The sequence below is a fragment of the Neolamprologus multifasciatus genome, chromosome 11 (assembly GCF_963576455.1).
Source record: "Neolamprologus multifasciatus chromosome 11, fNeoMul1.2, whole genome shotgun sequence".
Classification (NCBI taxonomy): Eukaryota; Metazoa; Chordata; class Actinopteri; order Cichliformes; family Cichlidae; genus Neolamprologus; species Neolamprologus multifasciatus.
The window spans coordinates 34,179,175-34,206,003 of NC_140449.1; the positions used below are offsets into that span (position 1 = coordinate 34,179,175).

The 26,829-nt window shown below is 42.5% G+C and overlaps 2 protein-coding genes across 5 annotated transcripts in view; one reads left to right on the forward strand and one right to left on the reverse strand.

Moving 5' to 3' along the window:
* The first annotated feature begins 9,191 nt into the window (after window positions 1-9,191).
* On the forward strand, window positions 9,192-12,624 carry tnfb (tumor necrosis factor b (TNF superfamily, member 2)). The gene is made up of 4 exons (XM_085177271.1): window positions 9,192-10,012; window positions 10,112-10,166; window positions 10,259-10,318; window positions 10,568-12,624. The coding sequence occupies exons 1-4, from the start codon at window positions 9,824-9,826 to the stop codon at window positions 11,005-11,007; spliced, it is 744 nt and encodes a 247-aa protein (XP_085033397.1). The 5' UTR covers window positions 9,192-9,823; the 3' UTR covers window positions 11,008-12,624.
* Window positions 12,225-26,829, reverse strand: part of gabbr1a (gamma-aminobutyric acid (GABA) B receptor, 1a) — a 163,235-nt gene continuing 148,630 nt past the window's right edge. For 3 of the 4 annotated variants that reach the window (XM_085177252.1, XM_085177250.1, XM_085177251.1), the window contains 4 exons: window positions 25,871-25,998; window positions 22,559-22,687; window positions 21,662-21,805; window positions 12,225-15,211 (listed from right to left, as the gene is read on the reverse strand). In XM_085177252.1, the coding sequence (XP_085033378.1) occupies window positions 14,927-15,211; window positions 21,662-21,805; window positions 22,559-22,687; window positions 25,871-25,998 (686 nt within the window). In that variant the 3' untranslated portion in view covers window positions 12,225-14,926. The remainder of the gene's footprint in view (window positions 15,212-21,661; window positions 21,806-22,558; window positions 22,688-25,870; window positions 25,999-26,829) is intronic. The other variant, XR_014876846.1, reaches the window with a different exon arrangement.

The following is a 26,829-nucleotide window of genomic DNA, read 5'->3' on the forward strand; positions in this document are numbered from 1 at the left end:
GCTGTTTCAGCCTGATTTTAAGGCCACTGGAAGTGGAAATGTATCCAGTAAAGTCTGAAAGATGTGAACACACACATGCTGACACAATGTTTGCACAAACCTCCCAGCTTCTTCTAAGCTTTATTGTCTCGGTGGTATTTCTTCCACTAAACCCGGCTCATTTATTTCTTATCATTTACTTAAATGTGACCCCTGAGTCAGCTCGCTTCATGGATATGGCTGAATAACGTTAAGCTTAAGATAACCATCAAATCCTGTCTGTTATGCGGAAGAAAAATGAGGCAAACCACTTAATCATAAGTGAAGCGTAACTTCTTGGCAGAGGTTTGTAGGCCACCAGACTGTAGAGTCTAGAAAGAGCGGAAGCCGCGCTACATTTGTGGTAGAACCTCATATCGACCTGGTTTATTCCCTTACACATCTGAGCCCACATACCCCGAAGAGGGAATGACAAGAAGGAAACCAAAACTATAAGATGTGGATTTTTTGCTTCTTCTAAACCTGCACCTGTGCATGTGTCATCACACGCATCTGAATACGAGGCTCAGCTCATAATCCTACACTAAACAACTTGTTCGCCTACAACAGCTTCCCCTCCCTCAACATCCTCCCACCCGTCTTCCTTCCAACCTTTCCTGCCCTGAGCTTATCTGAGCCGGCGTTGCTGCTGAGCTTCACGGTGCGATCGCCGCATATTCCTGGGAATGCATGATGCAACCAGGGAGCAAAATCAGCAAAGAACAAAAGAAAGCTTTTTGATGACTTCACGGATATCATGAGGGTTACATGTGGGGAGTGTGTCACCGTGTTTTTGGGACTGGCCTGACAAAGATTCGGAAAGTCAGGAAAATGGAAAGGCACAACGATACGAAAGCTCAAACTGAGGAGGTTTCATTTTCGGTGACATTTTTCCCAGTTCAATGAAAAGAGGCATTTGTGAAATCCGTGGGATTCAGTGAGTCATCTGTTAAAGGTCACACTTTCTTTTGTTGGGAAACTATATATCCATACAGATTTAAATGAGCTGATTAGTAAAGGCAGGGGAAATCACAGACAAACACATTTTTAGAAAAGGAAATGAGTGTAACTTTGTGTCTAGACTCTTTATTTCTATTCAGGTGTTTCACAGTAATTGTTTACAGTGAAGAAGATCTGTTTCTTCCATTTGGTGGAGAAGGACTCCTCCGTGTTTATCATGGAAAATGTTATTCCGGAGTTTGTCTATTCACACTGGGAGGTGCATGCTGTATTTTGATGTTATTTTTCTCTCGTGGGAACTAGCAAAACATATAAACAAGAAGATAACACAAAGCCACAGAGCAGTTAGTGGACGATCACAGAGGGGGAAACAAAAGAAGTCAAAAATGACTACGAACAAATAAAAAGAAAAACCCAAAATCAAAACAAACAACCGATACAAAATCAAATCTGGCAAAAAGATGAGCACAAAGACAAAAAGGAACCACAACAAAAACCTAAAAGACTACAAAGAGTAAAAAGTAATGACTGGAAAGCAAAAGTAGCAATAATAATGAGATTCAAAATTATTTTTTAATGTGTAAAATGATCCAATGATCCACAGAAACCAAACGAAACAATACTGAAAATGCAAATAACCACAAAAAGGCCAAAAAGTGATGATGAAAAAAAGAGGCAAAAAATAATCACAGTATTACAACTAGGAATATATAATAAAAATGCAAAACAACACTAAACAGACAGAAAACGGAAAGTAATTGCATTAAGGAGGCACCCAATCACCACACACCACTGAAAAGCAACACTAAAGGCATAAAAATGACCACAATGACCAGAATAAATCACAATAAAAATGCAAATCGGCCACAAACAAAGGAAAAGATGGTCGTAGACCTAATACAGAGAGACAATAAATCATAAAACAACCTGCTAACCTCATGCCTCTGGATGTGGGAGGAAGCCGGACTACCTGGAGAGACAGAGGACATGGAGTGAGCACTCAGAAAGGGCCGAGCCAGGCGGCAGATTCGAACCAGGGACCCCGTTACTGTGAGGCAACAGTGCTGACCGCTGCACCCCTCGCACGAAGGTTAAAAAAATTGACCACATTATAACTTTTCAGGATTTAAATATATCAGAGTGTAACATATCATGGCCAAAAGACCAAAAAGTAGTTAAACTGATTAACACCAATGTGACCAGAGTGTCCAACACCGCTACTTGAAGCGATCCTACAAACAAATATTTGTGCTATAATTAAGTCTGAGTTTGGTTTTTATTCCTGTTTCATTGGGAAATACGAAGAACCGGTGTCTTTATGTAAGCTGAGTCTCACATAGAGACACTGATTCAGTGTCTTTAGAGTCGGGGATGGTACCTATAGACGAGCTTCCTGTCTTTGCACACCGGATATCATAACCAAGAGCTTCTTTTGGAGAATCTCGTTATGAATAATCGAAAAGAGGTGGGTGAGTGAGAGGGAGGAACTGTAGACAGCAAGCATGCATTTGACAGTGTGTGTGTGTGTGTGTGTGTGTCATGTGGGTGCATATGATAATGGTGAAAATGATATCATCCGGCAACATCTTGCGGTTGGTTTGTGTTTGCATGTTGGAATGAAAAAGTCAAAGCCAGACACGGAGGTGCAATTTCACTGCTGATTTCACACATGACAAGCGCACACTTTCTGCTGCGTTAATATTCAGCGTCACAGCGCTCCAGTCCTTTCAGGTTTCTAAGATGCACAAATTCACAATCCCCCCGATGACACACTGGTGGCTCCCCCTTCCACACTGCCGAGGTGATGATCAAGCATCAAGAATATATTACTGAGCAACTCGGCCCAAAAACAAACAAAAAAAACAACCATACAATACACAAAATGACCACAGAGAGTCAAAATGATCACAAAAAGGAACACACAAAATCCGATACATAGAAGAGACAAAATAAAACAAACATGCAAAAAAAAACCTCAAAAAAAAGAAAACATTAAAAAAATGAGATTTAATCAAATTGAGACAAAACTAACAACAAAAATGTGAAATATTAGCACAAAATGGCCAAAGAGACAAACAAAACCAACACACGCAGCAACAAAAGAAACACAAAATAACACAAAGTCAGAAAAAAATGACCAAAAAAGATGAAAAATAACCCACAGAGACAAAAACGAGAACAAATAATGGAATATTGTTACAAAAAGAATCACAATGACTAAAGAAAGACAACATACTCACCATCATAACAACACAAAACAGACTTGCAAAATAAGCAGGAAGAGATGGGAAAAGATTAAATGTTACTGTAAACAACACAAAACGACCAAAAAGTAGATTTGTTTTTATTTTTATTTTATTTTGATGTTTTATTTTTACTTTGAATTTGATTCAATTTTATTTATATAGCGCTTTAGAGCTTTATATAGTAAGGTAGACCCTACAGTAATACCTACAGAGAAAAACCCAACAATCCAACCCAACAGGTTGAAAATCATTCATTTTGCAGAGTGGGTTTACTCGCTTCACATCAGTTTTTATTATAGAAAATGTTTTGTTTTAGTTGTAATTTGTATTCAGCCTCAGTTTTAGTCTTCCTGCATATGAAGGACGTGTGTCGGAGGCAAAGCTCAAAAAGAAAGTGCAGGTATGACAATAGGTAATAAAAAAGCAGAACTGATTGTGTTGGTTCACAGTCGGCATCCAAAGTCTGATTAAACATCCTCCTGCGTTTTCATTTTATTCTAGTTCGTTTTCCAAGTTAGTTTTTTTTGTCAAATGTCTTTTTTTTACTTCAGTTTTAGTTTTGTTTCAGTTAGCTAGAATAACCTTGTCACAAAGTCGGGAAAACCAAATATAGATAAGATTAACTAGATACACACACAGCAACAAAAACCCCAAAATCAGGACGACCTAAGGTCACCACAGAGATATCTAATATAACAAGAGAAAAGTAACCGCAAAAGCCATGAGACACAAAATGACTGCAAAGTGACAAAAACCGAGCATCAAAAAAAGATCCCAAACCGCAAATGCACCCACACAAAAACCCTAAATGACTACAAAACAAATACGAATACAAAGAAAGTTCTGTTTGGGACAGGGTGGCAACTGTTCAGCAGATTTGGTGTCAAAGGCGATCAGCTGTAGTGAAACGGTGGTTCTAAAAATCTGACGTCCACCTGAAATCCACCGATGGGCTTTGCATGAAAATCATCGGAGCCACTTTGCTAAAGGCTACAAAGAATTTGGATTCTCTACAGTTTCTAAATCTTTTTAATAAGCTCTACTTGAAACATCTTTGGGATCTCCCACAACAACCACGCACAGAAACTATTTAGGTCCTTCAGCAGCAGCTCATTGCACCGACCCCAGGGGCCAAGCCACTCATTTTTGCCTCCTGTAAATTTATTCAGCGTGGCAAACAACCCAAACTCTTCCTGAGTTCATTTTAGATGATTTTAGTTACATTTCAATAGGCCTAAGCTGCTGGGGCTTCCCATGAGACACATTTTTCACTCTTTGAGTTTTTATCCGCCACTCTGCATTTAATTAGTAGTAATTATTAATCTAAAGTCTTCCTCCCCTCACCCTTCAATGGGTCACGGCTGATAGCTTACCCTTCCTGACCCTGGCTCTGCTGGAGGGAGTTTTTCCTCCAAAGTCACCAAATGCTTGCTCGGGGTTGTCTGTCTGTAACTGTGGGGGCTTCACCTTACAATCTAAAGTGATTTGGTGTTATACAAACTGAACTGAACTGATTAGCATTTAAGCTCTGTACTTTGTTTTAAAGAGATGATGGAGTGCTAAAGCATAAGCTAATGTGAGCAACCAAGATTATGTGTCAATTAATGTTAAGCCGGGCAAACACTGTGCAATTTTTGGCCCATTTTGAGCCGATTTTTCAGTCGTGCGACCGTTTTGGGGATTCGCCTTAATCGTGTAGTAAACGTGGGGTGACGAGAAGCGATTAACACCTCACAACCAGCTCCCGATCATCAATCGTTTGGTCGTAAGAAAATCAAACCTGTTTGAAATCCTGTCGGCCGTCGTGAGGGCGTCACCGCGGCGTCTCACACTGACAGAAATGAAAGTGGAAAGATGGAGCAGCACGGCAGTGCGACGTGTGATCTGGACACAAGTGATGGAGGCACAACTTGTAGAACTTTGGCGAGCTCATCTGAGGCTTTTCAATGTGGCCTCACAAAATGATCACGACCACAACAACCGTGAAAATAGTTGGATGGACGTTGCTGCTCAATCACAGCTGCCTGATCATGTTTTTCATTAGCAATTTAGCAAAGTTGACGGTGTGTGTGTCTGTGTGAGTGAAAGACAGAGAGGGAGAGACTGATTTTGTGTTATAAGCTTCATGTTATGGATGCACAGTGTGAGCACGCAGGTCACATCAGATGCACGATGCATCGTCACCTACGAACTTCTCGCCCCTGAAGTTCAATCATACAGTTTGACCAGGAGCTGAATAACGCGACTGAAAGAAATAGCACAGTGTATGCACAGCTTAAGTTGCTCCAAAAGGCAGCGAGAGCACAAATGTGGTCAGGATGTCTAGTTCAGTGACTTTTTTGTTGTTGTCCCGTTTGGATCTTTAGCATCAGAATTGTTGTCTCAAGGCCAAGAAAGATGCCAAGCAGATTTATTTTAGTTTTAGTTTCTCCATGTAATGATCTGCTAGGGAGTGTGGGGGGCCATAGCCCCGCCCCCAGGGCATGAAGCAGGTATGGAGGAGATCCAGGCCCCAGACATCCAGAGGCCCCAGAGTACGAGGACCCGAGGAGGACTACCAAAGGGGGGAACCGTGCCACCCTCCTGGGAAGAGCTGAGTAGAGCCCCAAACCAGAGGTCACCCAGCAGCTACGGAGCACAGGCCAGAGGGGGCTGCAGTGGCGTGCCCGCGGGCTCTGCCGGCAGCCAGCTGTGCCAGAGAGGACCGAGCTTCAGGCCCAGAGGCCTGAGGGCACCCCACCCCCCGCAAGGGGCCCAGCCGGGCCACAGGCGCCAGGCCTCGCCAATCGGCCACCAGGAGTGAGCCGGTACATACATGAGCGCCCAGCCCCAGTCGACAAGAACCACCAACACACCAACATCTGAGGGCATCAGCCACCGGCAGGGAGTGTGGTGGGGGGAGATAGGCCTCCGTACTTTGGAGGGCCTGAGATGTTCCCAGAGAGGTGGAGCCTAAGACCCGACCTGACATATAGACACAGACGAACAGGCGCACGCGGACACAAACGTGCATTCCCTCCCCCATATACACAACCAAATACTCGGCACTAACCCAACGTGTAGACAGACACAAATAGACACTGCACAGACAGTTGCACTCCCCAGGTCCAGGTACCCCCGCCCCCAGAGGGGCAAGCCGCACCTAGACCCAGGAGATCTAACCCTTCTCTCTGGGGTGGAGGCAAGCGGACCACCTCCTTATCTGCAGTAGCAGGGAGGCCCCGCATCCCAGACCCCAATCTGACGGCCAGCACCTCCTCCCAGCCCCCCAGCCCTGAATAGTTCAGTGACTTCAAGAGTGAGTTTTTTCTTCTGCTTTTTAAAGTAAATTCTCATACAGTTATTATCATGTCTTTATCCTGTCTTCCTTCTCTCACCCCAACCAATCACAGCAGATGGCCCCGCCCCTCCCTGAGCAGATGGCCCCGCCCCTCCCTGAGCCTGGTTCTGCCGGAGGTTTCTTCCTGTTCAAAGGGAGTTTTTCCTTCCCACTGTCGCCAAAGTGTTTGCTCACAGTATGTATTATTGGAAGGTCCACCTTAGAATATAAAGTACCTTGAAATGCGCTTTATGGATACAATTAAAGAGAATTATCACGTAAAATTGACTCTGAGAACAAAATATTCAGCCCGTTCTCACTCCCGAGGCGTAACATGCCGACGTTTTGTCACGTCCCGCGGCGTTCCTGAGGAACGCGAAAGGAGACCTTCGGCGTTCTTATGGTACGCGGCGGGTTATGGCCGAAATCCAGTGCAATGACGCTCCCGCGGTAATAGACGTTCCAGCCCTAAACCTAACCTTATCCCTAGCCCTAACCATAACCTTTTTCCTGATCTTAACCAGGACTTTAATGATGTTAAATAGCGTGTTTCTAAGCGATTTGAAGAAAAAGAGCGAACATGTGTAGATTGAGTCCATACGGTTCTCATATTTCCTCATTTTTCCGAGGTCGTCATTTAGGAATGTGGTGGGTAGCCGAAAACGTAATATGTTGACGATTTGTCACCTAGCGTAAAATGTTACGCTTTGGGAGTGAGAACGTGTTGAAATATTTCATCATGTGAATCTGTGGGGATTTACCTACTTTTGCAGCTAGTGGCCATTAGAGGAACTGCGCCTTTTGGTGTTTCCACTTTTGCCTCGCAAGTTTCTACTTTTATGTTTTGTTAAGTTTTTTCTGATACTGACTAAACAATGTGATCATTCATAATGTGCAGTTTATCAAAAACACAGAAGATGGCTTCAAAGGAGACAAATCCTCACTGCTTCTTTAAAACCGCGTTGCTTCTGTTGCTCCGACAAAACAAACAGCAATCGGGACAGTACAAGGGAAACCAGACAAGTGTTTAAGAAAAACACAGCCAAATGAAAACAGAACTCGCTGGACATTTGTGGCATGTGAAGATAAAAAGCCCACACTTGGCCGTTATGTCTCAAACAAAGAAAGTCAGTTGAGAAAGTGAAATGGGAACAGCAAGACGAAGAAGGAGAAGTGTAAAAAGATGCTTTGTGGAGCGGCTTGAACTGAGTTGCATCACCTCTCAGTTCTGAAAGAGAAAGTAGAGAGCTGCCAAGTTTTTTTTTTCTTTCTCTGCTTCAGTTTTCTTTTTTTAAACTGAGGTAATTTCAGAAACAAATGTTGTGTTCACACCATATGTCAAGGAAAAAAAGAGAAAGTCTTCCAAAACCCCAGAAGATACTTCACGTATGACATATAGAAATGGATCACTTAAACGTCTGTTTCACTTTATAATCCAGGTGTTTTGTTTGAAGTGTATCTACTTTCAAATTTCTACACACTCAAATGACAAATCACATATGACGTTTTGTATGTGCCTCTCATCACGGTTATACTTCAGTTGCTGAACTTCCGCTCGTGCTGTAAAGATATAGAAGTAAAACAACACTTCAGCGCGCCACCTATATTTAGCATTTATGGATTTATAGCACACTGTAAAAGAGTTCCAGCCAGGTGTAAATATTGTAGGATGATGTAATAGAAAATGAACTGATAATGTGCTAAAAATATATCACATTTCTTCATAGGAAACGTTGCTGTTGTGGACAATGAGTTCTCTGCATGGCAACATTTTTGCTGCAAGGTGCTCAAAATGCCAATTAAACCTTTTTAATTGGCGTTTTTAAGTAGCAATTATGTACTTTCTGCATCCAACAACCAAAACAGATGTAGTCAGCTAGCATCATGGGTCAGCTGGGCAAGAATGGTTCAGTGTTTACGTCCTGTCACACAAGAACAAGCCTCGTATCGTGTGTAAACAGACCGTGTCCTCTACGATCGTGGCTCAAGAGTTGGCAGTTCGCCTTGTAATCGGAAGGTTGCCGGTTTGAGCCCCGGCTTGGACAGTCTCGGTCGTTGTGTCATTGGGCAAGACACTTCACCAGTTGCCTACTGGTGGTGGTCAGAGGGCCCGGTGGCGCCAGTGTCCAGCAGCCTCGCCTCTGTCAGTGTGCCCCAGGGAAGCTGTGATAGCTTGCTATCACCAGTGTGTGAATGGGTGGATGACTGGTTGTGTAAAGCCCTTTGGGGCTAGTAAAGCAAATACAGGCCATTTACACACTTGTGGCTTTTTTGCATGTTTTTTGGTACAGCAAGAATAACAACTTCTGTGGCACAAAAATAACTCCAAAAGAGGATGTCCGCAAAACTGCAGTTTCTCTAATGGCCACTAGAGGTAGTTTAGTAAGCAAGCGGTTTAGTTTAAACTCGGATGTTAGCACACCGCCCTCTGGGCAAATAATGGCCACTTATGGCTTGACAAAAACCTACATGGCAAAAACGAGACCTTGTGGTAGTTGTGGCCATCTTTTATATACAGTCTATGGGTAAAAAGAATACAACAACATGAATACAACAGCATGAATGTACTTTTTTTGAGTGTAAGGCTTCCTGTTTCTCAAAAGAGCTTTGAGCATAAATAATACTTCTGTGAAATACAAGTAAAGGCAAGCTAGACGTCTCTGAGCAACAAAAACACTCTAGTTACTAGAGCTGCACTACATGCCAGAGAAAAATGTGTAGATTTGATTTGGAGATAAGCTATTATGTCAGTGTACTGTGAAGACTTTACTAATAATTTACACGAGTCACGGTGGGGGTTGTTTATTTATAATGTCGCTTTTCTGACCTCAAAATGTTGGTGAGCTGTACGAGTTAACCTCAGACACAGTGTGGTGCAACTCTGCGTCTGTCTCGCATCGTGTGTGTGTCTGAATATCTGTGTATCATTTTTTTAGAAAACCAAAAGTCGCCATCAACCACTTTCCCATCCTGAAACCATAACTCCTGCGGTGACACTCCGCTAAATGTTCTGTGACTTTTCCTTCCCTCTCACTCTCCTTTCTCCATGACCCCGGTTGCGCTGCTGCCACCGCTGTTGCTGCTGCGCTGTCTCCACTTACACGGTGACATCACTGGAGTTTCCCCTGCAGCTGCATAAATACTACAGACTCTCCAGCAGAAGTTCACTCTCAACACAAACAGCACGCTCAAAGAGAGAAGTGTCGGCACAGAAGACACAGACAACTGTTCGGTTTCTGGATTTCTTTACAGATCACACGGCAGAGGCTTTGTGCACAGCATGGTTGCATACACAACCGCACCGGTTGATGTCGAGGCCGGTCCTGAGGCGAAGACTGTAGTTTTAGTTGAGAAGAAATCACCTGCAGAGTGGATATGGAAGGTGTGCGCCGTCCTCGTCGTCGTGGCTCTTTGTTTAGCAGGTGTCCTGCTGTTTGCCTGGTACTGGAATACGAGGCCAGAAAGGATGGTAAGGAGCATCTCATCTTCTTGATTATGATGAAAAGTCTTTCAAAACCTTCTGTGTGTGTCTATATATGTATCTAAGGATTCTTTTTCCTCCATGCAGACACAATTAGGACAGCCAGAAGCTCTAAAGGCGAAGAACACTGGCGAAAAACCAGGTGATTATACACATTGGTGCTTATGAGAGGTTTTGAGAGCTACATTTGAGTCTTTGTGGATTATTTGAGACATTTTTTCTTCCTTCCTTCAGAGCCCCACTCCACGCTAAAATGGATCAGCAGCAAAGCCAAGGCAGCCATCCACCTAGAAGGTGAGTCACCGCTTACCTTGATTTGGTCCTCAGCAAACAAAAGGCTCATAATCTCAGCCTTCAAAGGAGCTTTTCTGAGTTTTTTCTTCTCCCTCTGTGATATCGGTAGCTCTCTTCTTTTATAAGGAAGTCCCATAAGTCATTCATTAGCTTCAGTCAATACTTCCTTCTGCTCTCCAAATAACAAACCTGTCAGTAATTCACACTCTGGTATTTCGAGGCTGTAACGTTTCTGATCTTTACTTGCAGGCAGCGACTCAAAAGGTCGTCTGGAGTGGAGGAACGGTCAAGGCCAGGCGTTCGCTCAGGGCGGCTTCAAGTTGGAGGCCAACAAAATCATCATCCCACACACCGGCCTGTACTTCGTCTACAGCCAGGCATCCTTCAGGGTGATCTGCGGGAATAGCGACGACGATGAAGACGAGGAAAAAAGCCTCACAATTCTCAGCCACAGGATCTCGCGCTACTCAGAGTCCGTGGGAAGCCCCTCGACTCTGATGAGCGCCCTGAGGTCGGCATGCCAAGACACCGTTCAGGATAGCTTCTCAGACCACGGCTGGTACAACGCCATTTACCTGGGCGCCGTGTTTCAGCTGAACGAAGGAGACACGCTGTGGACAGAAACCAACCAGCTATCGGAGCTGGAGACGGACGAAGGAAGGACCTTCTTTGGCGTGTTTGCACTTTGAGACGACTCTCTGCTCTGAGCAGGAAAAGCTGCATGGAGCTTAAAAACTATGTGAACATATAGTTTTTTATTTCATCCACATGGTGATGTTTAAATATTGAAATCTCAATGGAGATGAAATTCCCAGCTGAAAACGTTAGGCTGATTTTTTTAAACTATATAAACTGTAACAGTTTGCAACATTGTTTCTACTTTAGGCACTTTTGACGTATTATTTATACTGACCGGAGATTGTATTAGGCTAGATTTCCTCTGCTGTATCAGATGATGACAAGGCTCTTTGGCTCAAGAGTTCAGATACAGAGGTGCTGTCATAGCTTGTATGTATTTATTTGTATTTATTTGTATTTAAATCACTGGGACCGGGGCTTTAAAGGTATTTATATAAGTTGTGAAAAGAATAAAAATGCAGAAAACTACAGAGAATGGTCTCTTCTAATAGTTAGAAGTCTGTCCAGCTGGCACTGCAGCCCACACACACACACAAACACACACACACACACTGTAGTTGGCAAAAGCTGCTATGAAATTCCTCCACAGCCAGCAAATACTTCCTTTGTTGGATCACACAAGCGGAGGGGAATTTCCTGCTTTTTTTCTGCCTCTTGCCGACTGCTGTGTCAGGTGGAGGCCCACAGAAGCCTCAGCTCAGAGTGGGTTTTCCCCAATGGCAGCCACCCACCCCCACACACACAAAAGCTTCTCTCGTTCTCGACACCAACCCTGTGCGTTACCACATACCTTGTTTTCAGTCAGCTGAAAAAAGACGGAACGGGAAGCTGTGCGAGATGAGGGATCATGGGACTGTGGCACAGCTGGGTTCGTCAGACCGTCATCATCTATAAACACACATCATACAAATAACGGACGCACTTGGGAGCAATTTGTCTACTTTTGTTTCATATGCGAGGCAAACATCCACTCATTGTCTCGGTAATGAGGTTCCCACTGGGCTTTACAGTCGGTCATCGTGTCAAATTGTGCTTCTAGCTTTTGTTTAATGAGCTTTTCTTCTGGGTTTATTTGGTTTTTTGAGTCCTGCAGAGCCGACCTGGAGACAAATATCAAGTTTCACTTGAATTGGTCAAAACAGCCCGAGCAAATCAGAAAAACAAATAACTGGTGACATCTAGTGGATAGTGCAAACATGAGCAAACATGACATATAATATGTCCACTTATTTTAAAACGTATCAATTAAAACACGAGAAATACCCAGTGAAAAAACAAATATTTTATTTATGGTACCCATATATCTGCATACACATACTCTGAAATATATCAACATTTAATATCTTAGATATAGTGAATACAAATATCCCCAAATCCATGTATATTCTCATATATGTGCAAGATAATAGAACATTTCTGAAGTAATTTCTGCATTCGTATACTACACTATCAAGTGATCAAGGTACTGCACAGTTAATAAATATGGCCTATTTCATTCATTTAAGTTGACTTTGACGGTCCTCCCCAAACCCTGAGCTAAACCGAGTGACAGCGACACAGAGCGGAATCGTTTGTTCGGTTTAAAGTGCACACTGTGATTTACAGATACTTAAAAATATTTGACAAAGTGTTGTGTTACCTGCTAACGGCGTCATTCAGGCGTCATTGCTTTATAAAATCTGGAAATAGCTCATGAATGAAATAGTACATCCGCATTAACTGCCGAATAAATACACTATGTCACGTCACTTTAAGTCCTTCGTGGATGCTTTCGCCACTTAGCTGAAGGCAAAAGATGAAGAAAAGAAATTAGCTTCGTTCCCAATCGTCTGTGGGAAAAAGGAAAAGTCATGTACGTATACATACGACACAAAAAACTAAGTTTACGAGTATGACGGGGAACAGATTTACAGGTATAAAAAAATTGTGCTTTCTCCGCATATCTACAGTAACAGCCGTCACAGAAGCCCTCGACGTTTCACTGCTGTCGAAACATAAAGTGGTTCAGATTTACAAAAGGCAGAAAGTACAGACTGTGCTTCTATTAGGTATGTTGGAATTTGGATGGCTCCGGTTTTGCAGACTGTATATGAACGTGTTCGACGGGGAACTGTACCCCCGTGAAATTAGGCAGCCAGGATAGACAGCTGGGCCTCGGTCATCATGGTAAGTGATGGTGATTACTCATCAAATATTTCCAGGACTCCACAGATAAAAATCAAACTTTGTCTGATATCCCATTCAATGCAGTCTCCTTGTGCACATCTGGAACACTTCCATTCTCTGTCCGAGGACCATTCAACCTCATATATGCACCTCCATGTATCCACCAGTTATTTTGGGGCTGACGATGGATTTCCAAGGAGCTAAATCTGGCTGAGTGACAAATTTACAATGTTTAACCCTTGAAATGCCAAGAAACAACTGACCCTCAGGAGGCGACGTCAACAATGTGCTTAAACGATGACAGAACGAAAGATTTACTGCGTTTAACCTTTTAAACGTTCGGAAAATTTCACTCCTCGTGAACATCCTGGTTGCACTCCCGACCTCCTGGACTACACAGAGTGTATTTCCACTGATAACTGGTGTTTGGCCCCAGTGCTGAAGCTAAGGGCCCCAAATGGTGATTTGAAAGTAGGGTCAGCAGCAGTGCAGGATAAGATCCAGATGTGCACAAGAGGACGACCCCGAAGGACTGTAGATCAGCGGTCTCCAACCTTTTTTGCGCCACGGACCGGTTTATGCCCGACAATATTTTCACGGACCGGCCTTTAAGGTGTCGCGGATAAATACAACAAAATAAAACTAGTACCGGTACCGAAAAAAAGAAGATTTATTCATAACACGTGAAAAGACCCAGGAAAACCGAGTAAACGATAAAAACGATAACAAAATAAAGCTGAAAACCGATAAAAACCCTGAAAACTAGACATTTCACACCTGAGCCTCAACTCTCGCGGCCCGGTACCAAACGACTCACGGACCGGTACCGGTCCGAGGCCCGAGGGTTGGGGACCGCTGCTGTAGATGACAATATCTGCAAGATACGTTAGATGCTTGACGTCTCCTACTGTACTGTACTGCTAAATAAACACAAACTTCAAAAAATACATGTAAAATATGATTTCAAAGCCCAAAGCTATCAAAACTGTCCTCATTCATCAGTAACTTTGATCATCGTCTTCTTCAACATGGGTCTAATAAGGAACTAGCTTATTAAAATGCAGTTTTGTACTTGAACACACAGTCCCGACAACAGACATCCATGCATGCTTAGCTCCCTGGCCGTTTTAAATTATGGCTGTTTAATAATGCACATTTTCGCTTCTGAGCTTCTCGGCTGCTCTTAGAGGAAACACTAGAGGGGGAAAAAAGTCAAAACTGTACATTGCTTTGTCCCTTTGCGAACTTCAGTTTTCACAACTCTCCTGAAAGCTTAACAGAGAATAGAACAACAACTCTATGACAAAACAATCAAATATTACAGACCAATATAAATCACTACCGCATGTCTGTCTAGTTAATGAACTCGAGACAAAATGTGGAGACGATATAGCAAAGACACAAACACATCCTTTGAAGATCCTCGACACTGCGTCTCCACAACGAAACCGGATAACGAATGAGGGAGCGGAATGATTAAGAGGCTATTGTTCGCTTGGTCTTTGAAAAAGACGCCGTGTGCTGCTAGTCTTAGATGTGCTTGTCGCCACGTCGAGCCGCCGCGTGTGCCGTGTTTCTGGGTCGAACACAGTGAGATCAAAACGTAGAGGATGGGTGTTACCTGTGTGACTCTCCCCGAGTGTAAAGCGCTCCTGTGTACTCGCTTCAGCTTCCACGCCGTGTTTTAAAACAGTGTCACTACTCCGCTGTGCTCGTTGGCCAAACAAGTGAAACTCACAGTGTCTCGTGCTGTTCTGTGTCCCTCGTGTGCGCCTCCCCCGCCCGGACCCTCCCGTGTTTCACCTATTTATACAGCAGCGGGATCTGGCTGTTGTGACAGTGGTTGCGGCTCATCTTGCTGTCTGCTGGGTAGAGGTTGGAGGAGTTGGAGAAGGAAGGTGGGAGGGAATGATTGTCCGTGGTCGGGTTGGGATAGCCGGGCGGAGGGAGCAGGGACTTGGGATCTGGCTGAGAAGAAGGAGGCGGGGCATTGTGGTTCTGATTCTGGCCCGCGGAGGGTTGGCGGCGGTTACGTAGAGCCTGTCGTTCAGCCAGCTGATTGCGGAGCGCCGAAACCCTCTCTTCTTTCTGAAAACACAACCAGAGTCTGCAGTTACAAACTGAAGCTTTCCTACGACGATCCAGAGCAGATATTTGTCATGTGATCGGCACGCAGCCCCGGGGGCCGAAGCATCAGCGCGTGACTGACACTAACTGCAGCACAAGCGTGTCACAGATTTTATATCAGCTCTCAGAAGAAGAAAAGCACAAACAAACAAACACTTTTCTGGTGGTCAGCCATGAAGTTAAACCTGCCTGAGTTCCTTTGACAAAAACTGTGGGATTTTTCCCTGATGTCAGTTTGTTGAAGTGTATGTGCGATCAGTAGGTCGTGCACCAGGTCACGTAACTTGACATTTATGATGATGCAGAATTTCCCAGATAACTTCTGTGTTCTTATTTAGTTGATCATTAGTGAACACTTTCTCTGAGATGCACAAAGGTTTCAAAATTCACAAGCGGGGTGTTTACTGAAGTATTTATGATCAGTGTTGGGGAGTAACGGAATACATGTACCGCCGTTACGTATTTAAAATACAAAATATGAGTAACTGTATTCCGTTACAGTTACCGTTTAAAAAGGTGGTATTTAGAATACAGTTACTTTGTTGAAATAAATGGATTACACGGCGGTACTTCCCTGTTTCATATTGTGGCGGGTCAGGACTGTTTGGGTTTTGTTTGACAGCTACGTTCTGTTGTTCCAGGCGGCAGCGTTACGGTTGCCATGGTTACAGGGTGACGCTCTCTCTCTGCGTGTTTCCTGGGTGAGAGAGCGCCTGTTGTTGTTGTTGTGCTAAGCTAACAGGCAGAATGCTACAGGTATAGCTCTAAAGAATGTAGCATCATGGGCAGTGTAGTCCGTGCTGCAGGGAGAATGGACTGCCATACCCGTTATGTGTCTGTGAGCGAGGGAGGGAGAAAAAGGAAAAGTACGAGCTGTCATCGAGCAGAAACGGGAGCTGGAAGCATGTAAATATAATAATAACCACTGCAGCCAAGAAGAGAGCCTGACGAGCCCAGTTGTAAGTAAGCTATTAAGACTAGACTGTACACCGTGTTCGTGTTTTCCTCCAAAAACAATAAGTTCTGTTGGAGCAGCCTTTCAACACCTCTCTCTGTCTCTGCTAGCAAAGTTGACCCAGACAACAAAGTAAAGCTAGTTTTCGGCTACGAGCCGACACAGAACCCACCGTATTAGCCAGAGGTCCCTTTACTACGGTTCGGAGCCGCGGACCTTCAGTAACAGTAATAAATCACAGCAATAGTACATTCATGTAGTTGTAAACAGCATGATAATATATTAAGTAATCCAAAGTATTCAGAATACGTTACTCTCATTGAGTAACGTAACGGAATACGTTACAGAATACATTTTGGGGCATGTAATCTGTATTCTGTAATGGAATACATTTTAAAAGTAACCTTCCCAACACTGACAATGATGTAGAACAAAATGTGAAAATAAAATAAAACTTTTTGACTTTGAGACAAAAACCTGGAGGCATAAACATGTTCTGTTGTATGAGCTGCTGCAGCTGATGGTGAAAACAATGAAGAATGTTAGTCAGCTAATTCTGATCCATTTGTTTCAGGGTCATTGAAGTCGCTGTTCTGTGGCAGAAAGCATTAAAGTAAACACATCAGTCACTTTAAATTAGCCAACATTAAATTAGCCAGGGTTGGCGTGATGATGTGATTTCGCCGCAGGGACAGGAGAAGTGTTTTTCCATACTGTGCAGGACTTTAGAGAATCTGATTTAAAATCTATCTGGTGTTCAGAAAAGTAACTATGAGTTGATGTCCTTTGTTTCTTTTCTGTCCCATTTGGTTCTTTAGCCGTCAGAGTTGTTGTCTGAAGACCAACAAGGAGACCCAATGGATTTATTTTGCCAAATGGATCATCACGGCTTTGTTTTTATTATTTATTTTATTTTATTTTCAGTTGTTACAGACGGGACAGACATGAGTGAGGGATAGGAAAGGGAGAAAGAAAGAGGAAGGAAAAGAAAAACAGAAGGGGAGAGGGACAGTGAGAAAGGGAAAAAGAAATCTCCTGGATCACCTGTTGAGAGAAAAAGAAGAGAAAACAAGCAAAAAGAAACAAAGCAACATACTAAACAACACCATCGCATTAATCTAGCTAAGTGTAAACAGCAGTAAATACTAAATATTGAATGTTATGAGTTGATGTCCAATGAAAACTCGTCTTTGTCAGAGGGTTTTTGTCAGTGGCTGCAATTTTATACTGTAAACTAATAATTATGTGAAAATGTAAGTTGGGCAATGATGCAGAGAAATTCAAAAGTAATGTAACAAGAAGAGTAACAAATTACTTTCTTCAGGAAGTAAATTAGTAATTTATTCACATTACTTTTTGATAAACTCCTCACATCCTGAGTGTCAGGATTATAAACAACCCCTTCTTTCTGCCGACGTCTCACTTTGTGCTCCTGAAACTTTTTCCAATTATAAAGTCCATAAAAAAAAAAATCACATTTCTGGGTCCCTCACTCTGCTGCCGGTGGATTCCACCACACAGCAGCTTTTAGTCATTTTCCATTTTTTGCTTGCAGATGGATCTGACAAGGAGTCACCTTCACACAACAGTCAGAGAGAGACATTCATTTCCCCTCCTGTGTGGACGGGACATAACTGCACTCTGTCTCTGTAGGTTAATAAGTACATTTTAAAAATAATAATTAAACTGATTAAAAATAAAAGCAACTCTGATATCTGATTAACTGCTTCAGAAATGTTCCCAGTGAAATACATTTGTGGGTTTCAGCTCAGCTTGTGTGATTTATGCGAGTGAAATATCTTTGGGACCGTTTGGGTGACAAAACAAGATATCAGAAGATGTTATTACAGGTTCGGGGCTATTATGACTCTTGAGTACACAAACCAGCATGTGTGGATGAATATGCATGTTGATTAGCTCACCCAGCAAGTGTCCCTGGACGGCGATCCCCGAAGAACATAGCACATTAGCCTCCTGATCGTTCCAGGATTTAAAATTGGACTTTTTATGCTGTTTTATATCACTGCTCATATTTTTTATTATTAGTGCTGTTAGTAAAATTTCCCCTTGCAGGTTAAAAAAGCACATTTAACCTTAAACACAAGTGTTTTATATAACTCATAGAAACCTGCAGGGAACTTGTGCTACTTCCTCTAAAATATTCTCTGAAACTTGCCTAAATATCTACAAGGAGATGGCAGAACGCCACATAACACAACCCAGTGAGCCACCGCAGATCTAATAATGTTAAATATAGAAAGCTGTAATAAACTGTCACTACAGTAATCAGCAGAGGTCCGGCAGCCTCGCCTCTGTCAGTGCGCCCCAGGGTGGCTGTGGCTACAATGTAGCTGCCATCACCAGTGTGTGAATGTGTGTGTGACTGGATGTGTAAAGTGCTTTGGGGTCCTAGTAAAGCGCGATACAAATACAGACGATAATGAAATGAATTGTTACTTATAAAGAAAGGTGAGCCAGAAATAACATGAAAACAAAACGGTTATTTTGCTGTTATTAACAGTGATGACAGCAAAACAAACACAATAACTGAAACACCCGTCTCCATTGGCAGGACTTTCCCAACATACAGGAATGTTTGATTATCCCAAAAAGGTTGAGGGCAGCAGGAAAATCACCACAGCAACAATAAAATTATTATAATGTTTAACTAGTTGTTTCTTCTTTTTCATTCACATCTTTGTTTCTGAAATTGTCAGAACTACCAGGAAAATGCACAGATTCCTGAAAAGGTATTTCAAATAAGCTAACACATCCTCACTGGGACAGTAAATGGTTCACTCTGTGCAGCGTGATCACATTTAGAGAACGACCACGCTGTCCAAGAAAACGTAAAAACATATCTTTAAATGGTAAATGGCCTGTATTTGTATAGCGCTTTTACTAGTCCCGCCTAGGAACGCCAAAGCGCTTTACACACCCAGTCATCCACCCATTCACACACACATTCACACACTGGTGGAGGCAGCTACAGTTGTAGCCACAGCCACCCTGGGGCAGGCTGACAGAAGCGAGGCTGCCATATCGCGCCATCGGCCCCTCTGACCACCACCAGTAGGCGGTAGGTGAAGTGTCTTGCCAAGGACACAACGACCGAGACTGTCCGAGCCGGGGCTCGAACCGGCAACCTTCCGATTACAAGGCGAACTCCCAACTCTTGAGCCACGGTCGCCCAATTAAGCCTAAATTAAGCAACAACAATAATAATTTTATCACCATAATTAAAGTTTTCGAAACTGAAATAAAAATAATAAAGAATTAAATCAAACATGAATTTAATAAGTGAAGAGGTGCAGGTCTTTGATTACTTTTAAAACATAAAGCAACAGACAACCTTTCACTAAAAGTTGCATAACACTGTTATTACTGTAGTTTTAAGGTTTCAGTGACTTTATTTGTTCCCATTAGGGTTTAAAATCACAGCCATTAAAAAAACGAAAGAACCTTCAGTCTTTGCTGGATGTCCTCACTCGCTCTGTGGCAGCTGTGGTTTCTAATAATTGAGTTTTAGACTGAAAGATCAGATGAGCCACAGTCTGTGTCTCTGGGAACGCAACAGTCTCCTCCTCAGTCGATGCAGACGGAGCTTTTTCCCCTTTAACTTGAACCATTATCAAAACTCTGCTTTTTCTGGCCTCTGACACTGTTTTTGTTTTTCTTTATTTTTCAGTTTCTCTGGCTGAAAATCCTCAGATTGTTTTGCTTTAGCCGACAGGCTTCTCCAAGAAAACAGCTTCACTCTTTGCTGTTCAACCCCGAGGTAAATGTGTTTCCATACAAAGAGAATCGCGGCAGGACAGAGAGCGTTTTAATGACGGACAGAGCTTCCAGGTCTGAGAAGTGAACCCAACAAAAAGTGCCAAGTTTTCCAATTAGAGAGAGCGTCTAGCCTTTAAGGGTCTCAGGCACTAGTTTTATACTTTTAACATGCTAAGTTACCTTAGTCATTAATATAATTAAAAACAAAGATTATCCGAGGTAAGCTCATTGGCTAATGAGCTGTCAGCCAATGAGTGTGCAGACTGCGATGGTGAAAATGCTTCATAGCAGGATTTCAAACGGCACCATCACAGTGTTTATATCCATCATTTCTATTGTCTATTGATTTATAATGATCCGACACACTAACACACAAATACACTTAAAGGGAGTTTTCCACATGCATTAATTACCGTGCAGGTTAAGAGCATTTCTATGCACATATTAGGCAACAGAGATGGGCAGTAACGCGTTACTGTTATCCGATTACTTTTTTCAAGTAACGAGTAAAGTAAGGGATTACTATCGCAAAAACAGTAATTAGATTACCGTTACTTTCCCGTAGGAACGCTGCGTTACTGCGTTACTAAAACCGTGATTTTTTTGCGAGAATGTCTCATGACAGTGACGTAAGCAAGTGCGACGTTCGTGACAACAGCTGTGTGCAGATCAACAATGGATCATATATCGAGTGCAGAGAGAGTATGAGCGTGCAGCGTTTAAAGCGTGGAAGTACTGACCTTACTTTGAGTTTGATTCCATAAAAAGTGACAAAAACATTAGTGTCCGTTGTGCGTGGGAAGAAAACTTCTTTTTACAGCGAAAAAACCCCTAAACTTCCAAACAAGCTCCGAGTAGCTACGACGTAATGGGAAACTCACAGAGAAACTCGCGGATTCTTCCACTGACCGCTGCACACCTGCACCAGGGTAACCCTCCGCCTACCCCACTCCTGCTTTACAGGTGAAAATAGAGCAACAGGACCGCTAGTCTTTGACTTTATTTATTTTCTGCTGTGTTTTACTTGCATCTATTTGAAAGACTGAGTGTAAACACACAAAAAAATATTTTATTTTATGAGCTGGAATGTGCAGAAAATAGGTTTAAATATTAAACTAATTTCTTCCAGTCAGAGAATGTTGCAGATAATTAAATTTTTGCTTGATGCATAAAGTTAAAAGATTAAAACTAATAAAACAAGTTTTAAAAAGAGACTTTTCCATTTGATTACATTTTGTATGATGATTATGTAGAAAAAGTAGAACTGGGCTGAAAGATCTATCGCTTTATCACCTATTCAGGTTGTAAATCGTGTTTTTAAAAAGTAACTAAGTAACTAAGTAATTAATTACTTTTGAAAATAAGTAATCAGTAAAGTAATGGGATTACTTTTTTGGGGAAGTAATCAGTAATTAGTTACTGACCAACACTGTTAGGCAATGAGGTCATCACGTTTGCAACATCTTGCAGCATATCTTTGTTCACACATGCAGCACTCTCAGTGCCACATAAACATACATAATAAATGAATTACATAAGATATCTGCACAGTGATTTTTTACGAGTGTGTAGTGTATCTATCGCCTTCAAGGGTGAACTCCGGGTTAAACTGGAATCTGTATCGTATGATGTGCACATTTAATAATAATAATATGTGCATCTGTTTAATGCGTCCTCACCTCCTGGATGATCTTTTGCAGCTCCCTGTTCTCCCTCTCCAGCTGCCTGGACTTCTCCTCGTCGTTGTTGTTGGTGGACGAGCCGGTCTTCAGGGTGTCCTGCTGCTCCGACTGCCACTCGCCGCGGGTGATGAGACGCCGCATCTGGACCGTCGCAGAGACAGGAATTCAATAAAGAAGAAAATCAGGACTGAGACCGGCTGCCCAATGAATAATGCATCTATTCAGAGCTCCTAATAAAACATCTTTAATATTTGCAGCCCTCTCAGCCAAATCACTCACATTTCTCTAAAGGCTTAAAAATATTATTCATCACTGAAGACTTTTATTTGACTTTAGTGACAAGTTCAGCACTCGCTGCTGCAGTGAGCTCCCACAAATATCCTGATAATCAAAAGGTGGAGACGATATTGTGATTTCCTGTTAATGAAATTTGAATTTCTGTAAGCGGCCCTCTTCCTTCTGTCTGCAGCATGTGCACCGCGCGGCTCTTCTTCTGTTCATAACAACCCAAAAAACCCACGGCACGGCCAGACGTGTAAAATGTCTCACTTTGTTTGTTGCAGAAGATTTATTTTTCCCTACTCCAAATGTTTACGGCAGCTACAAATGTAAAAGCTCCCAGCAAGAAATTTCGCAGATTATTACCTTAATGGTGAAACGGTAAGACAGATATGATTTGAGCTGGTCTGATGTTGCGTTACACTCAAACATCAAAGCGTGTTTATGCAGTTGGGAAACAAAAAAGCTCAGAGTGAATAACGTGATCGCGGTTGCCGTGCGCTACAGGCTGCAGCTCGTTCCTAAAGATGCTGAATTTGAAATGTTTGACCCTCAGTTTCACTTCACTATGAATGTCAGCGCATCTTAAAAGGTGTCAATCATGAGCAGGAGCACCTTGGGTACAAAGAGCACCACCAGTGTGATGTAGGCGGAGAAGACGATAGCTAGAGAAGCAAAGGCAAAGGAGGCGTCCTGCTGTGAAGACAGGATCATAGTCACCGGAGCTGTGATCAGGCACAACACCTGCAGGAAGACAGAGAGAGAGAAAGAAGTGAGAACAAAGGGGAGAGCGAGATTAAATGGAAAAAGAAAGAAGGGAGGTAGGGTTGGAGGACAGGAGGTGGAGAATAAAGAGTTGGAGAAGCGACAGGATGAGAGGGGAGGAAAATCACATCCGTAAAAGCATCAGGCATCTGTTTATCATTCCGGGGAGGGCTCCCGTGTGAAAACAGCATTAAAAAGTCATGACTGAAGTGGCAACGGCGTGCTGACAATCTCCACACTGTCATCTCATCAGGGCCTGGAGCTCACAACTTAGCAAAGAGGAAGGAGGTCCCTTCGCAGACGCCATTAACTATTGACATCGTCATAAAACCGAAATGTGAATATTATAAGATAAAATAGCAACATTAGACGCGACTCGCATTGCGGAGCCATGGGACGAAATGGTCACGCAAAGCTGCATTTAATGACATCATAAACAACCATAAATGATGGATGGATGATGAATCTTCTCCTCGATAAATGAGGCGAGATCTGTCCATTTATTAATGATATATCCACAGAGTATACGATGATAAATGTGCAGCTGCTCATTAGGGGGCTTTCTTATTCATGTATTAATGGGGATTCGGGCCAGTGCAGGAAAATGTCAGTTAAAAACAGCAACCTAAAAAAAAACGTTTGCCTTCTCTTGATCAAAACAGGGAAAAAAAACTCTGCTGGCAGTTAAAGCAACAGAAACAACTTTTATTTTTTCTCCTGCAGACATTTTACATCAATTGCAAAGTTAGTCTGTGTCAAGAGTGTCAGGAAATGGCAGCGAGAATTTGTCTAAAGTGGCTACGGTGAACATAATGGCTGCTATTCCAGTGTGAAGTGCATCCTAGGTGCCTGCGTTTAAGATGATTCACTTGCTATTAACAGCCGCTGAAAAATGTTTATGACTGACGGCTGCTTTTACTGCCGTTCTTTAGTGCCCAAATGGGTGCATTTTTAAACCTATTGCTGCCATGGGATGGGATAACTCCATACTGTGCATGTGGTCTCAGAGATACACTTTGCATTACCCGCACTGTGCATCACGCAGTACATGCCCAGCACTAAAGCTGAACTGCAGCACTCTGATAAGGTTGGCTTGCACCTGAGTGCTGCGCAGTAACAGTCTGCTTTGTATTCTTTTGATTTCATTTAACATTTACTTCACGGTGAAATGTCTTTGAGTTTGCACTTTGCAAACAAGACATGAAATAAGAGTATCATAGCAGCGCAGGTACGATGAGGCAGCACCTGGAGCTGGCAGCAGAATGATTTGGATAGAAATGCAATAGGGGCTCTGAAATTAAGAGAAAAACATACTTACATATACACATACATACTAGGGGTGCAACGATACACAAAATTCACGGTTCGGTTCGATACTTTGGTGTCACAGTTTGATATTTTTTCGATACAAAAAAAAAAGTTCATGCCTTTTTAATTAGTCATTTATTAAAATTATAAATATATATTTTAACTCAAACGTACAGTTTTTAAATTTAATGTTGCTGAAACAACAAAGTAATAAAAAAAATCTATCTCATGGAGAAATCCCTCATCTTTGGAAAAGAGAGTTTATTACAGAGAAATGGCTCTTTCCAAAATAAAAGCTATACTATACGCTTCTTCTGGGCTATATTCTCAGCAGCATATTAAACATATCAGGTCCCCATAAGGAGAATCATGTGCTAACGGCTGTCTAAATGACTCGGCTAAAGTTTGTAGCATGCGTGCTTGTTGTTTTTGTCTGCTTCCACTTGTCTTTGCACTAGGATGATGTCAGAGTAAATGTGCAGTCATATTCGTTGTGTTCCCACTAGTGCTGTCAGCGATAATCTCGTTGAAATGACGTTAACGCCACAACACGGCAAATCTCCGTTAACGAGCTACCGCGGATCGCCCCTAGCGTGGGGCTGGACAGCGTCAACACGTTAACAAGCTAACTGCGCTAACGCACTAGTTCCCACCAATGTAATTGAGCATTGCGTGGCACATCCAACATACTGTTTTACTTTTGTCCATGACGCGCTTACCTTCAGGGTCATACGTCACATGAAAACCAAAATAGTTCCAAACGCCAGATCTGAATGAGTGGGGGAGGTTCAATTTGCCATGTTGCAACGAGCTTAGCTTCTGTCTGCTAGCTTGCCCTGAGCTCAGTGAATCTGCGTTCGACTACTCCGCCTAGGCTGCACTGTCGAGCGCAGATCCACTGAGCGCTCAACACAGACAGCATCGTCAGAAGGAAAGTTGATAACATAAATTAAAAAATTTGTATTGTTCGATACATATGCGTACTGAACCGAAAGCACTGTATGAACAGTTCAATATCTATACTATCGTTGCACCCCTAATATATACATATATATATGTAAATCCCAGATCAAGATGAATATTAACTTCCTTGTTGGATCTAAATTGACTCTAAAATTTGAATTAAAGATTTACTCCCAACTGTAGGTGCACACAAAGCATTGTAGTCATGTATGGGCAACTAATAGAAGCATAATATGGACCAATCGTGCTCATTTTCAGTGCTGTATTCTTATTCCAGGACCATTCATAATAATCCTTATTTATCTTATGTCATCCCTCGGTTCTTCCTGTCTGGAACAAGCCCGTCTACCTCCCCTGCCTCCCTGTAAGTCAGCGGCCCCTTCTCACTTGTTTTTTGCAGAAGCTAGTGTAATATAATTGTGATCTTGTTTATGCTGTCACTGCTTTGAATAATATTAGCTTTCACGCCACAGTACAAGCACATCCTGCATGCTAAAGAGTGATGCCTGCAGTTTACTTAAGGGATGTACGTATCGCTGATCACAAGTTATGCCGAGTTCCTTTAAATTACCTGTGACATTAACTTTTATAAATGACCAGAACCTGTAATGTATTGCCTCTCGAGAGCTGGCCGAGCTACCTGGCTGAACGAGCAGGAAAGTAACTTCTGGAACAAAAAAAATCTCAGCTCCAAAGTAATCATGGACCACTGGCATTGATTAACTCCGCGCTGATATACTGCGGGCATTTTGTGCTACGGAGTAATAAAAACCATACTTATTGCCACTTTGTTATTCCACATCCTACAAAAGCAAGACAGCTGTAAAAATTTAAACCGCCGCACCCAGAAATGGGCTTAGGCATGATGGAGCTGTTTCTTTACGGACTCACAGCAACGTTGTAAATAGCCATCCCCACGGCCCGATGGTCATTGATTTTTTCTGTGGAGACAGACTTGGTCTCGTATGCCAGAAAAATGCCCAGCAGCAGCAGCAGACCCTTGTAGCCGTAAACCACACCTAAAGGAAAAGAGAGAGAACAGTGAGGCGATGGAGGCGAGTACAGATGAGCAGCCGCGTTATGCAACGCAGGCAGTTGTTTAAAGTGCAAATATTTATATAATATATAAAATATTAATATTAAATATGATGCTGATTTCCATTTTTATGTTAAGACTCAGCAGTTTTTCCTGAATCACACACACCCAAAAATTATTTATATTCATACTGCCTGCTATGCAGCTCTTCAGCTGAAGAGCTGTAACAAGCAGTTTTAGCTCCTCCCTAAAAGCCCAATTGCTACTCATTGGCTAGCTTCTGGAAGCCAGCAGAGGAGCAGCAGTTAGAGATTAAAAAAAAGTATTATCATTACAAAGAACATAATGCAGGCTTTAGGTGTTAATCAGGGTGTGATGGTGTTGCTATACAGCTTAAAATACTGCAAATGCACTAAAAGGAAAACTATAATGGAAAAGGTCTGCTGATAACACCAAAGGTGAACGTAGCCATCACCAAATGACTCTTTAGTGTCTCCCTGCACTCTGGGATATGTGCATGCTGGAGTGCATTAAACAAATGCAACACTATGAGGGACAGTTAGGGCCAACAGTAGTACTGCTGAGATGTCATGGGGGCTATAAGTTTGATCATTAGCTTCTAAGGCTACGTCCACACGTACCCGGGTATTTTTGAAAATGCAGATTTTTCTGTGCGTTTGCACCTTTCATCCACACGTAAACGGCGTTTTCGGTCACTAAAAACGGAGATTTCTAAGAACTCCAGCCAGGGTGGATATTTTCTAAAACTCCGTTTTTGCATTTACGTGTGGACGAGAAAAACGCAGAAAACGCA